Here is a 13,874-nt window from a genome sequence, read left to right as displayed (position 1 = left end):
TCCTGAATTTATAAAGCGGAAATTTATAATTATATTATATTATTGTTAATTTTAATAATATGAATTATTATTACCAGAGAAAAAAAGGTATATTAACCATAATCAAATTGAAGAAATGATTACCAGCTTAGTTGATATATTGGACCTTCCAAAGAAATCTGAAATAAGTCATAAAAAAAACATTAATATAGAAACTTTGCAGAAAATCTTTGAGAAATCAAAAAGTGGAAAAAGTTCATTTGTTAGTCGTGAATTTAAAAAAATTGATGGATCTTCTTCCAATTATAAAGAGGCTGTTGAATCCTTGTTGGAAATTTGTCGATCTTTAGTGCGTCAAGGAGATAGCTTATTAGCAATAAAACAAATCAAAAGATTTCTCTTTACTGAACCTCGAAGCTTGGAATCTCATTCTTTTATTTCATTACTTTATATGAAAATTGGTAATTACTTTAAAAGTTATGAACATATAATGGGTGTGAGATTCATGACAAATGATAATGATTACGATGCAAAAATAGCCTCAGGATCAATCTTGGATACATTGATTTTTCAGATATGTAGGCTTCCTTTAGGTCTAAAGTCAAAATCTCTAATTGGATTCAATTTTGATGATGAACTTCCATTTGATGAGAGAAAACTTGAATATATTAGCCAATATAAATTTGAAAAGATAAACTTTCAATCAGGATTCTCATCCACAACTTTGGATAAATTCACAACCCCAATTTCAAATAGCCAAATCAATGTTGGAGATCTTGTACATGTTGAAGAACCATATGCATTAGCACCAGAAATACCAAGTAATTTAGACATACAAACAACTTGTTTTCATTGTTTAAGAGAAAGAGAAGTTTATGACCATGCTTTTAGCTGTTCTGTACATCCAAATACTTGTCCATTTGTATTTTGTCGTTGGGAATGTATGGTTAAATATAGTAGAAGACATGAACTTGAATGTGAACATATTGGAGCGATTATTGTAATCTCAAATGAATCTGGTCTTCCTGTTTCTTTTCTTCTTCTAGCACTCAGATGTTTAATTCAAACTCATTTAGACTCCATCTCACTTTTAATTAAAACTGAAGGAGTCTCACAGAAACTACTGGATCTTCCATCATATTCTGATATTATTGAAATTGTTTCCCCAGATCTATTTTCAATATTTGATTTTATTACTCAAGAATTTATCCGCGTAATTCCAATACATTTAAGACTTTATTTCTCAAGAAAAGAACTTAGATCATTTCTAATCACATTATACTCTAATAAACTTCCAATCATTATTAGTTCAGCATCTTCTGCTTTTAATTCTTCCCCAGTTCCAGTTTCTACAGGCCTTGGTTTCTTTGAAAAAGCTAGTAAATTCCAACATTCATGTATTCCATCCTGCGTTTACTATATGAATGATGAACATAAATTATGTATCAGATCTGCATACAATATACCAGAAAATGCGAATCTTACAATCTCATATATTTTAGATCTTTATCAGCCAACTTTTAAAAGAAAATCCATCATTAATAGTCCAAAAGTTTTTGCTTGCATGTGCTCTAGATGTCTGGATGATTCAGAAAATAACTTATTCTTAGAAGGAATTAGATGTCCATTCTGTATTATTGGATTTTTAGTACCTTCTCCAATTTTTAAAAAATCAGAAGTTGTTGAGCCAAATTCCTCCCAATCAAACTTGAGAATTATTTCCAAAAGTATTTTACCAAAGAAATCCAACCTTTTTTCAAGAGATAGACCTACTAAAGATAGTTTTTTACCTTTATCAATGGCTAAAAATGAAGATAAAATGACATCTGATATTAAAACTCTCTGTGAAAGAGCCAGAATTAATTGTAAATCTGGTGAAGTACAAATTAAATGGAAATGTAGTAACTGTGGTGAATTCTCCAATGAAATAAATACTTGTTGTAATGAATTGGTTTCAAAAATGGAAAATCATTATAAATTAGCAATCAATTCTTTTAATGATGGAAAAGATATTGAAGCTAGAAAACTTTTTGAAAAATTCATTAATAATTTTTCCCTTATTACCCATAATAATCATTATTTAATATATAACTCTAGATCCCATCTTGTTGGTTTATACAATTTCTCAAATTCAAATGATTCTAAAATGTCTTATAAATACTGTAAGCCAATCATTGTTTCATCAAATAAAGTATTTCCAAGTTGTTATCATGAAAAAGTTCATTTATTTCTTAATCTGGCTGATATTATTTACAAGAAAGAAATGATACAAAAAGTCTCACAAAGAGGTGTTTTTAATAATTCCAAAGATCTTATTATGGAATGCTCTTGGTTATCTTTATATAATAGTATGGTATGTTATGGACCAAAAAGTCCAATTTATTATTATTGTTTATCAAGAATGCGCCTTTATTCATCCATTTTGGGAGTTATGACACCACCAAGTAATATGAGAATTCGTATTGCTTCTATTGATTTATTTTCTAATCTTAATCGTGAAATTCTTGGTAATAGTACTATTTCAAAAAGTGCTGATTATCTTTCAACTTTATCTGAATATAGTGCTCTTTTATTTATTGCTTCAATTAAAGGTCATTTAATGGGTATTGCTCAATTATTAGTTGGTCAGGTTAAAGATATATTATTAAATAAAGTAACTTATTTACCAACTGGATTAAATCTTCTTGGAATGGCTGCAAGTAATTTAAGAGATGATGTGTGTGCATTATTATTAGAAGAAGGTTCTGATTTATTTTTTAAAAATGAATATGGTATTACACCAATACATGCTTTATGTACATATCCAGAATTAGAAGAAGAAAGTCTTGATATACAAAATGATAAAAAATCTGCAATAATAGCCAGAGATATGATACGTAAAGCAATTGCCTTGGATATGGAAAAAAGTTCAAAAACTTACAAAAAAGAAAATTCTGAGGATAATGGCGAGCATTTGGGGGCGAATGCATGCATTCGAAAAAAACATGCATTTGCCAGTAAATCAGGGGAAAAAATGCCAGAGCGGGGTTCTAATAGATATAAATTATTATATGGTAAAACAATAAAATGGTTAGGATCTAATACACCATTACATATTGCAGCTTTTAAAGGTAGAAAATTTTTATGTTCAGAATTAATACATGGAGGTACAGATCCAAATGTTGAGAATATTGAATTAGCAATACCATTACATTTAGCTTCATTAGAAGGTCATATAGAGACTGTGGAAATATTATTAAAATATGGAAGTGAAATAAATAAAGAAAATTATCAGGGGAATACTCCATTATTATTAGGAATATATGGTTTAAAATTTGAAACAGTACGTTTATTGTTAGAAAAAGGTGCAAATTTAAGTCATAGATCAGATACACTTAAAATGAATGCATTACATATGTTAGCTTTAGGATTATGTTGTAATACAACATTGAGTTTTCAATTACCAAAAAAATTGAATGATTTACCATTAATATCACATAATGGATATAATAATAAAGATTTAAAGACTTATATATATTCAATGGGTACTTCAAATACAGGATTTGGAAATAATTCTTCAACAAAAATATTATCTATTCCAATACATACTCCAATAGCAGAGTTTTTATATATTTCACCAAGAGAAATGTTAACAAGATTGAAGAATTGTTTTGATATAATATCATTTTTAAATAGTGTATATGATATAAGTCCAATGTTAACACAAAGAGATGCAAATGGATTTACACCTTTTGAATTATTAAATTCTACATGGAATGATTTCTTAAAATTAAGAAATGAAGCTTTATTAAATCAAGGATTATGGTATTCTTCTTTATCAGAAGAAGATAAGATATCTACTGAGGAATTATGGTCTCATATAATGCAAAGAGTTGAGAGATTATTAGAGAAACTTACAATAGAGGAGAAGATTTATGATATAAATCATGATGATCCTGATTTAGAATTGCCATTACCAAAAAAAGAATATAGAGGTATTCCAGAATTGGAATTATCAGATAAATCTGAAGATAAACATGAATATTTGTTTAGAAAAGGATATTTGGAGCCAATAGTAATGAAGAAAGGTTATTGTGGAAATTATTCAATAGGTTCAGATTCTACAATATATACTCAAGGAAATATGGATACTTTCCAAATAAAAGAACTAAAAGAATTAATTATGAAGAAAAGAAAAGATCATATGGAGATTATGTTTAAAAAAGATAAATCAGCAGGTAAAGTTGGATTTAATAATTATGGTAAGATGGCACTTAAAGGCAATTCAATTTTGGGAAGTGGAAAGTCTTCAAGTTTATTAAATCCAAAACAATCTGAAGGTAAATCATCAGTTAAAGACGGTGGTAAAGTATCCAAATCACCAGCAAAATTAGGTTTACCATTATCTTCTACACTATCATCTTTGAATTCAAATTCAATAACTTCAAGTTCAAAATCTCTACCAAAGAAGGATTTAACGGCTAAGAGTAGTGAATTAAAGAAAATAAGTGCAAATATAGCTTCACCAAAACAATTAGTTTTATTAAATAAGAATCCAGAACCTACTACAAAGAAATTAGTATTGAAAACTACTTCAAATTCAAATAATACATCATTATCATCTTCTTTACCTCAATCAAAAGTATTGATGAAGTCACCTCAACCTGTTAGTGCAGTACCAAAACCATTAGTACCTGGAGCTAAATTGGGAGCTAAATTAGATTTATCAAATGTAAAAGTTGCAATGCCAAAGAAAATAGAGATTAAGACTAATTTAATACAACCAAAAACAGTAGCAAAAATTACTGTAAAGACAAAATTGGTTCCAAAGAAATTGTAAATATATACTAATAGAAATATAATTAGATATATTTATATTAATGTTTATTCAATATATATAGATTAATATATAAATTCATAATGAACTCCTTAATTAATTAAAAATAACATCATAGTATTAAAAAGAAATAATTAAATATTTTCAGAATTATTAAAATTCCGTATTCTTTTGATTAATTTTTCTTTCTTTTTTTTTTAACATTTATAAAGTTGTAATAAAAATTAAATAAAAAAAATCATCTTAATAAAATTACATGCAGAAAAAAAAAGAAAATGTCAGGCGCCGACATTTTGGCGCCTCTGTGGGAGTAAATAAAAGTAACTAAATATGCTGAAAGAAAGAGTGAAGGAGGAAAAAAAAATTGGTTTAAGTAATATATATTGCAATGAATGGAGTGGATAAAAGTTTGGAATTTCTACAAACTTTAAGGTATGGCCTATTGAGAGAGAACTTATTTTTGGAATTGAGAGGTATAAAGGAATTTGAGGATCAATTAGGAAAAAGAAAGGGTCAAACTGGTGTATGGATTGAATATATATCAAAGATAAGGAGAGATATTGAAATTAATAGAGATGGATTGAGCCATGAGGTTGCTTATATGATGGATAAGACAGAGTTAAATAATGAATTAGATGAATGGAAAAATAGGGATGCTCAAGAAAAACAGGGTATTGATGATAATAATCTTGAATTAATGTATAAGCAGGATTACTGTTTGTTAATATTAAGGAGAGCATTATCTTCAACTAATAGAAGAGTATCATCAATATGGGTGGAGTATCTTAGTTTTATGGAAGATTATGAGAATTTTATGGAAATCAAGTTAAGTAAAAGATTAATAGGATTAGATTTAACTGAGGAATATGAAAATAGTCTCAAATCATGCAATGATTTAGATCTTTGGCTAAGATATAATGCCTATTTACGTAAATCTCGTCTAGAATTTACCAACTCACGTTTAGTTTTAGACAGAAGTTTGAAGAGTTTGCCTATTGAACAACATCACAAGATATGGGAAAGGTATTTGGAATATTCAATGGAAATGAATATTCCAGAATTATCAATAAGTATTTCAAGGCGGTTTATATTATTTTCATATGTTGAGGGAATTAGGATGTATATTCAAGCTTTGATTGATGGAGGTAGATATGAAGAATGTTTAGATAAGCTTATAGATATAGTTTTGAAAAAGGAAGGAAATTTAAGAATTCAACAAACTTTTGAAGGCTTGAAAAAGGGAGTATTAGTTGGAGGAGTTAACTATAAGATTGGAGAAATGGATGACTTGATTGGCTTAATTTTGGTTATAATTACTGAGTATGTATTAAAAATTGACTATAATAAGATTCTAACTTATACAATGAATTTAATGCTTGAGAAATTGAGAACATGTGATAGTCGTGTTTATCAGGATATTAATAATGAGAATATTCAAGATGATGAAGATCAACAGAAAATGAAACCCATATTTAGGCTTACTTTTGGAGAGGTGGTTTGTAAAGTTTCTGAGATTTTTATGAAATTAGCCAATTGGGAACAGGTGAAAAGTACTTTTAATTTTGGAATAGAGAATTGTCTTTTTGTTTATGATTTTATTACAATTTATGATTCTCTAATGATGTTTTCAACAATTCATTTGAATAGAATGTTAAAATCTTCACAAAGCTTGGATTCATCTTTATCTAATAAAAATGAATATTCTCCAGAAATTATTGAAAATAATATCTTAAACTTGGAGAAAGTCATTAAAGATCATAAAAAGTTATTATTTAGGACAATGGTCAAGAGTGATACAAATAATGTATCTAGATGGATCGAGTATATTAATGTATTAATACAGAATGAAACAATAGAAAAGAAAAGTCATCCATCACTTGAGGTAGTAAAAGTATTTGAAGAAGCCTTAGAAACTATAGACTTTTCAATAATAAAAGATAAGAGTAAGAATGTTTTCTGGATATTTTATGCATCTTATATGACAAGTAGTATTGATAATGGTCATGATAGATTGGATATTGATAAGAAAAAGAGTAGTAAAAGTGATCAATTAATTGATTTGGCAAGAGATATATTTGAGAGAAGCTTATCAGAAGATTATATTGAGGATTATTCTCTAATTTGGACAGAGTGGATTGAAATGGAACTTAGATTTGGGAATTTTGAAGAAGCTTTAAATTTATCCAGAAGAAGTATATGTATGGCAAAAGAACAAAAAAGCAAAATAACCTTAAGAAATGGTCGTATATGGAATTTGGCAGCTGATCTTGAGATGTCTTTTGGAACTTTGGAATCTTCAAGAGCATTAATTGAGGATTTATTTGAGAGTGGTATGGCAACAGCAAATTTATTGGTAACTTTTGGATCTTATTTGAGGGATAAAGAGTGCTACGAGGAATCATTTTCACTATATGAACGTTCTATTAATTGTTTAACAATACAGTTTTCATTTGGCTTATGGCTCGATTATATTGATAGTTTTATTTCACATTATAATAATGGACTAAATATTATTAAACTTTTTGATGATTCAGATATAGATACAACAATTTATGGTAATTTAAAGATCGATCGTTTAAGAGATGTCTTTGATCAATGTTTAGAATCTCTAATAAGTTGGAAAAAGAGTAGTTTAAAGGAAAAAGATCGAAAATATTACTTAAATTGTGTATTTATTGCTTATGGTATTTATTCAGCTTATGAAGCCAAGATTGGAAGAGTAAGTAGGTCTTTTGATATACTTAACAGAGCAATGAATGAATTAGAAGATCATGATCAACATAAACTAAATCTGTATTCTAAATGGATTAAATTGACCCTAAAATGCAGAGATATCTCATATACTAGAAAGATATTTGATATGGCAATTGATGATATTAAAGCTTCTGATATTATTATTAGATTGTCTTTAAGATATATAAATTTTGAATTAAATATGGGAGAAGTTAATAGAGTTAGATCAATATTTATTTTTGCTGGTGATTTGATTCCAAATATATATTTGATGAATGAGCATATTGAAATATTTAATAAATTCTGGAGTTCCTGGAACCAGTTTGAGCTGGAATACGGAAACGAGGATACCATAAAGGATATGCTTAGGATTAAGAAGAATGTAGCTTTGGTTTCTGGTCACTCTAATATAAACTCGATCCAAATTAATCAACAGCGAGAAGATCAGAAGTCGAATGATTTAATGGAGCAAACAGAATCCTCTGACAATAACTCTGAAGACAGAAACACTTCTTCTGATTCAGATGATGATATTATACTTTCCACTTCTTCAGATGAGCAGAGTGATTTGAACAAGAAGAGTGATGAAGAAATGTCAAATTCAGATTCGAGTTCAGGTTCGGATTCAGATTTAGTTTCATACTCTGAAAATGAGTCTGATTCTGACTTGCAAATAAAGCAAGGTGATGGTAACTCAAATAGAGACGAAGAATTGTGAAAATATCTATAATACATACACTTTGATCCAGAAAGGGAAATAAAATTCCATATAATTTTCATGTAACAAAATTTTAACTTTTTGACAATAAACAATATACAACCAACTATTTTAATATTATTACTATTTATATTTAAATTTAACACGATTGTTCTGCTTCTTTCAAAGAAAAGAGTGGAAAAGTATTATTTCTTTTTTTTTTTTAGTTAAATGTAGATTAGACAGCTTATTAATAAGGCGATTAATGTTATATTATTTTCAATTAATTGTTATTTTGTTTCATTTCTCAGCATTTTATAAATTTGATACTATTTGGAATTCAAATATTGATTTTGCATGTATGCATGCAGATATGCATTTAATCCTTTGTAGAAATAGTGGGGGGAAGGGTAAAGACATTAATTTTGTTAACTTTATATTTATTCAGTTCATTAGATAAAAAGAGAATACTTTAAATAAATATAAAGCAAGGAAAATAGAGTATAGATAAGTAGATGCATAAATTATGTAAAAAATTTTGCTTCATTAGTTTTTCTTTTTTTTTCAATAAAATATTTCTGACATTACGTGTCAAAATATTTATTATTTGCACACGTAATTTATGTAAAAATAAAGGTAAATGCCGGTATAGAGTACGCGGGAAAAGAGTTTGTATGCATGTTTAAATATAAAAATGCCAATATGAATTATAAAAAAGAATGAAATAGTTAAGTAGATAAACAAGTAGTATTATTTTTTTAATGTTGCATTTTTAAAGGATTTTTTAGCTTGAATAGGTTTAAGTAAATTTCCAATTTCTACAGTTTTCATTAAAATGTAAATAATTCAATTTGATTTAGTTTAAATAAATACACACTTAAAATTGTATGGAAAAATTAATTACGAAACAGCGTAATATTAAAAATTAACACACAAATAACGATTTTTTTTAAAAAGATTAAACAAATATTTTAGATATTTATATAGTGAGAAGATTAGGGGGAAAAATATATTAAATATTAAAAATAATGCTGGATTTTGATGATGGAGTAAGGGATTTAGTGAAAAGAATAGATAACGTGACAATTCAGTTGGCAGGACTGTTTTGCAGCCTTGAAAATGAGCTATTAGAATTATATCATTTGTGTGGAAGTGGAAATGAAAGAATTAATCAGGGTTTAAAAAAGTCCGAATTTATTGAAGGGATGAAAGAGTTATTAAAAAATAGTTTATTAAATAATCAAGAAAATATTGATGATGAGTATTTGATAGCATTGGATAATTCAGTGATTAGTCTGGAGACTCTTACTTCCGCATTAGTAGGAACAAAATGTTATGTTAATTGTAAAGTAGTGAATGAAAATGAAGGAGGAGATGATTCTGAAGGTATTTCAAATTCACTGGGGGATTGTAATGAACTAGGTCTCAGTGAAATTAATGAAAATAGCAGTTTAATAAGACTTTGTAGGAGTGTAAATAGACTAACAAAGCATAGAAATAAGATCGAAAAGTATGATGTTGAGATGAATAATGAATTAGATAAAATTAAGAGCGATAAGACAAGAGAATTAGAAAACAAGCTTAAAGAGATGGAAATTAAGCTTAGAAGCAAGGAAGCATTGTGTTATGCTCATGAAAAGCAGATTGAATATTTAAAGTGTGACTTAAAAGAATTGAGTAAAACTAATAACGAAATAATATCCCAGATCAATATTCAAGAATTGAATATTGGACAAGATCAGGAATTTGAACAATATATAAAAACAGATAATGAACAAAGTTTGTGTCAATCTCCAAGGGATGAGCTCGGTATATATTTTGGGAGTGATGAAAAAATAGAATGTATATATGTAAATGAAAATATTAAAAAAGAAAATGAAAACAAAATTACTCCTCTTAAATTAGAGCCAATTACTAACTTTAATCAAGTAATTAATTGCCAGAATAACAGAAAATGCGATAATTCAAGCCTGCAAGAGACTTTTCGTGAAGAAGATTTAGGAATCTTGGAATTGAAAGATCAAATCCAAATCTTAAACTTGGACCTTCAGTATCTCAAAGAAGAGAATTCTAGATTAAAGCTACAACTTGAAAATACAACAAATGATTATTCTGCATTACCAGAAAAAAACATACCGGATGAAAGTGAGGTTTTATATGATATATTAGTAAATAACAGTTTTTCAGAAAAGTATACTGAAACTGATATAGAGATATTTAATAACAAGCAGGTTGTTTTCAAGAATATTGAAAAGATTATCAATATTTCAATTATAAATTCATTCCCAAAACTTAAAAAGACTGAACTTAAGAAAGTTGAGATTTCTAATATTAACAAAATAAACACCCTACCAATCCGACAAAATCCTAAGCCATGTCTGGTTATGTGGGAGCCTATAATTGACTGTCCTTCGGATTTATCTTCTGGTTTAAATACAAACCATAATATAATACCATTGCCTATGTCATCATATGGACAATTCAGAAAATCCAGAAGAGACGGGAGAAAAAACCCGGCTACAATAATAGAGGAAAATACTAGGACTAGAAAAACCATTCCTATAAATAGAAATTCATTTTACTGTGATTTAGAGAAGATTATCAAAAAGAACACAAGAAAACAAGAATCTTAAATTAGATAAGATCTTCGTAGAATTTAAGGGCGTATCTATAGCTGATTAAAGTATGTATATATATGCATAAATATACATTTACTTAAAAAAGGCTTCATTATTAAGCAATTATATTTAAATAGCCTGTTAATTTTGCATGATTTATTTGTTGAGACTTCCTAATCTCTAACCTCTTTTGCATCCATTTATAACACAAGGAATGCCCGCCAAAATGAACGGATGTGGGGGTCTGTGGGCGGTAATTGTTGAGACGTATGGATATTTGTTTTGGACCATGAAGAAGAGCTCAAGGCAAGAGCGCGAGGGTAAATGAAAGTGAGGGGTGGACGAGCAAAAAAACACGAGATTAAAGTTGAACTTTAATTACATTTATAGCTTAAGAAGCTAAGTTAAGAGAAAATGGCTAAGGGATTGAGATTTTTGAATTTGATTAAGCCAGCTCTGTGCGTCATTCCTGAGGTATCGTCTCCAGACCGCAGAGTACCCTTTAAGGAGAGAGTCCTATGGACTTTAATATCTCTGTTTGTCTTTTTGGTATGCTGTCAAATTCCACTTTACGGAGTTTTAAGTAGCAAAAGCTCGGATCCATTCTACTGGGTTAGAGTAATTTTGGCTTCAAACAGAGGAACACTCATGGAATTGGGTATTTCACCAATTGTCACTTCCAGTATGGTTATGCAGTTATTAGCAGGAAGCAAAATCATCGATGTTGATCAAAGTTTAAAGGAAGATAGAGCTCTTTTCCAAGGAGCACAGAAACTTTTTGGCTTACTTATCACATTGGGTGAAGCTGTTGCATATGTTATTAGTGGTATGTATGGTGATATTAGAACAATTGGTGCCTGGAATGCAATTTTGATCATCATTCAACTCTTCTTTGCTGGTGTTGTAGTTATTCTTCTTGATGAGCTCATGCAAAAAGGCTATGGTCTTGGATCAGGTATTTCACTCTTTATTGCTACCAATATCTGTGAAACTATTGTCTGGAAGGCATTTAGTCCAACAACTATTAATACCGGTAGAGGAACTGAATTCGAAGGTGCAGTTATTGCTCTCTTCCATCTTCTATTCACAAAGCCTGATAAGATTTCAGCATTAAGAGAAGCCTTCTACAGATCCCACGCTACAAATATGACAAACTTACTTGCGACTGTATTGGTTTTCCTTATTGTTATCTACTTCCAAGGATTCAGAGTAGATCTTGCTGTTAAGTACCAGAAGGTACGTGGCCAACAGGGTTCGTTCCCAATTAAGCTCTTCTACACATCAAACATCCCAATTATCCTTCAAACTGCTCTTGTATCTAATCTATACTTCTTCTCCCAGCTACTTTACCGCAGATTCAAATCAAATATGCTTGTGAATATTCTCGGACAATGGCAAGAACTTGATGTTGGTGGCCAATCTATTCCAGTTGGAGGTATTGCATACTACATTTCACCTCCTAACTCTTTGGTGGATGTAGTTTCTGATCCAATTCACACCTTCTTCTACATCTCGTTTGTCTTAATATCATGTGCTCTCTTCTCCAAAACCTGGATCGAAGTATCTGGATCTTCTGCAAAGGATGTTGCGAAGCAACTCAGAGATCAACAAATGATTATGAAGGGATACAGAGATAGCTCACTTGTTCAAGTTTTAAATCGTTACATCCCCACTGCTGCTGCCTTTGGTGGTATGTGTATTGGAGCTCTAACTATAATTGCAGATTTCCTTGGAGCTATCGGTAGTGGAACTGGTATTTTACTGGCTGTTACGATCATTTTCCAGTATTACGAGATGTTTGCTAAAGAAAGAGAAAGTGGGAACATTGTGTTTTAAGCTAGAATAAGTACTAACAGATCCTAATTCGTTTAAATATTTTGGAACACTTCAAAGTCCCATAATACAGACAATTACCAACATTTTGATACCTCAAAAGTGTATGAAACTCAGCTGGGGCTGTTTTCTCAAAATACTAATAACCTCAACTTGGTGAAAGTTTTAAATTTAAAATCGTACGAGAATCAAAGAATCCCATGGATTCTATAAATGACTTTGGAGATCATCTTCAACCCAACTGTCTTTCTTTTTAAGACTATTAAATTACTTACTACAATCTGCCTAGTTGTTGTTTTACTTTAATCTATAATATATAGGTATTAATTATTACTAACATTTATCCTCCAAATTCTGTGTTTGTATCTATTTCATATTTTAATCTCTTTTGCTTTCTTTTTGTTATTATTTAGCTATTACTTGTAATACGCTTTTGTGTTAGTAGGAAATCACTCAATGGGAAAATCCATATGGATTCTCAGAAATTATTTAGTTAAAAAAAAAAAGGGAAAGAAGAAATAATAAATAATATATTTTTATCTAAAATATCCTCACTAGATAATAAGTCATTCAATGCTATGAACAAGTAAATTGCATGCAGCTTTTTTTTCAATAGTTTTAAAAAACGCATGCATGGAAAATAAAAATTTATTTTTTCCAGGGTATAGAGTTCTCAACCTGTAGATGAATTTGAGCAGTAAACAATTAAAAAGATTAATTAAAGAATAGCCACAATTGAAATATGCAAGATTTTCTTTTCTTTCCATACTCGAGGTTGTAATCTAGAGAATAGAGAGACTTGAGGGAATACAACAAAATACAAGGCTATGACTAGGAAATATTTCAAATATAATCAAAATGTATTGTGCATAATTAAAAAAATACTCTTAAAAATGTTTATATTGGAGTGGCAACCGTATACATACAAATTATTTTTCTAAGAAAAAGAAATACCCGAGCATTACGTATAATAAATATACATTAAGCAAATAAAATTCGAAAGTATACATCATCAAATTTATATTTATATATATATATATATATATATATATAAATATATTATTATTATGTTTATATTTATATTTATATTGTAAATGTATATACACTTAAATCATATAAATAATAAATAAATAATATATAGTAAAAATTATCTATATAAAAAAAAATCAAAAAAAAAGTAATTTAATATATTTAAATA

General features: G+C 28.8%; 4 protein-coding genes across 4 annotated transcripts; all 4 read left to right on the top strand.

The window, feature by feature from the left end:
• Nucleotides 1-115: 115 nt before the first annotated feature.
• Nucleotides 116-4,798, top strand: cgd7_980 (protein with MYND plus SET domains plus 5 Ank repeats; the record flags this gene model as incomplete). The annotated part of the gene is made up of 1 exon (XM_628284.1): nucleotides 116-4,798. One exon carries the CDS (start codon nucleotides 116-118, stop codon nucleotides 4,796-4,798), a length of 4,683 nt encoding a protein of 1,560 aa, XP_628286.1.
• A 385-nt stretch (nucleotides 4,799-5,183) lies between these two features.
• On the top strand, nucleotides 5,184-8,246 carry cgd7_970 (Syf1p. protein with 8 HAT domains; the record flags this gene model as incomplete). The annotated part of the gene is made up of 1 exon (XM_628283.1): nucleotides 5,184-8,246. One exon carries the CDS (start codon nucleotides 5,184-5,186, stop codon nucleotides 8,244-8,246), a length of 3,063 nt encoding a protein of 1,020 aa, XP_628285.1.
• A 1,007-nt stretch (nucleotides 8,247-9,253) lies between these two features.
• On the top strand, nucleotides 9,254-10,858 carry cgd7_960 (hypothetical protein; the record flags this gene model as incomplete). Its single annotated transcript, XM_628282.1, has 1 exon — nucleotides 9,254-10,858. One exon carries the CDS (start codon nucleotides 9,254-9,256, stop codon nucleotides 10,856-10,858), a length of 1,605 nt encoding a protein of 534 aa, XP_628284.1.
• A 399-nt stretch (nucleotides 10,859-11,257) lies between these two features.
• cgd7_950 (putative Sec61; signal peptide plus 9 transmembrane domain-containing protein) lies at nucleotides 11,258-12,679 on the top strand (the record flags this gene model as incomplete). Its single annotated transcript, XM_628281.1, has 1 exon — nucleotides 11,258-12,679. One exon carries the CDS (start codon nucleotides 11,258-11,260, stop codon nucleotides 12,677-12,679), a length of 1,422 nt encoding a protein of 473 aa, XP_628283.1.
• Nucleotides 12,680-13,874: the final 1,195 nt, after the last annotated feature.

This window comes from Cryptosporidium parvum, chromosome 7 (genome assembly GCF_000165345.1).
Source record: "Cryptosporidium parvum Iowa II chromosome 7, whole genome shotgun sequence".
NCBI classification, from domain to species: Eukaryota; Apicomplexa; class Conoidasida; order Eucoccidiorida; family Cryptosporidiidae; genus Cryptosporidium; species Cryptosporidium parvum.
The sequence above is the reverse complement of the archived record's forward strand: the minus strand, read 5'-3'. Positions and strand labels throughout refer to the sequence as shown.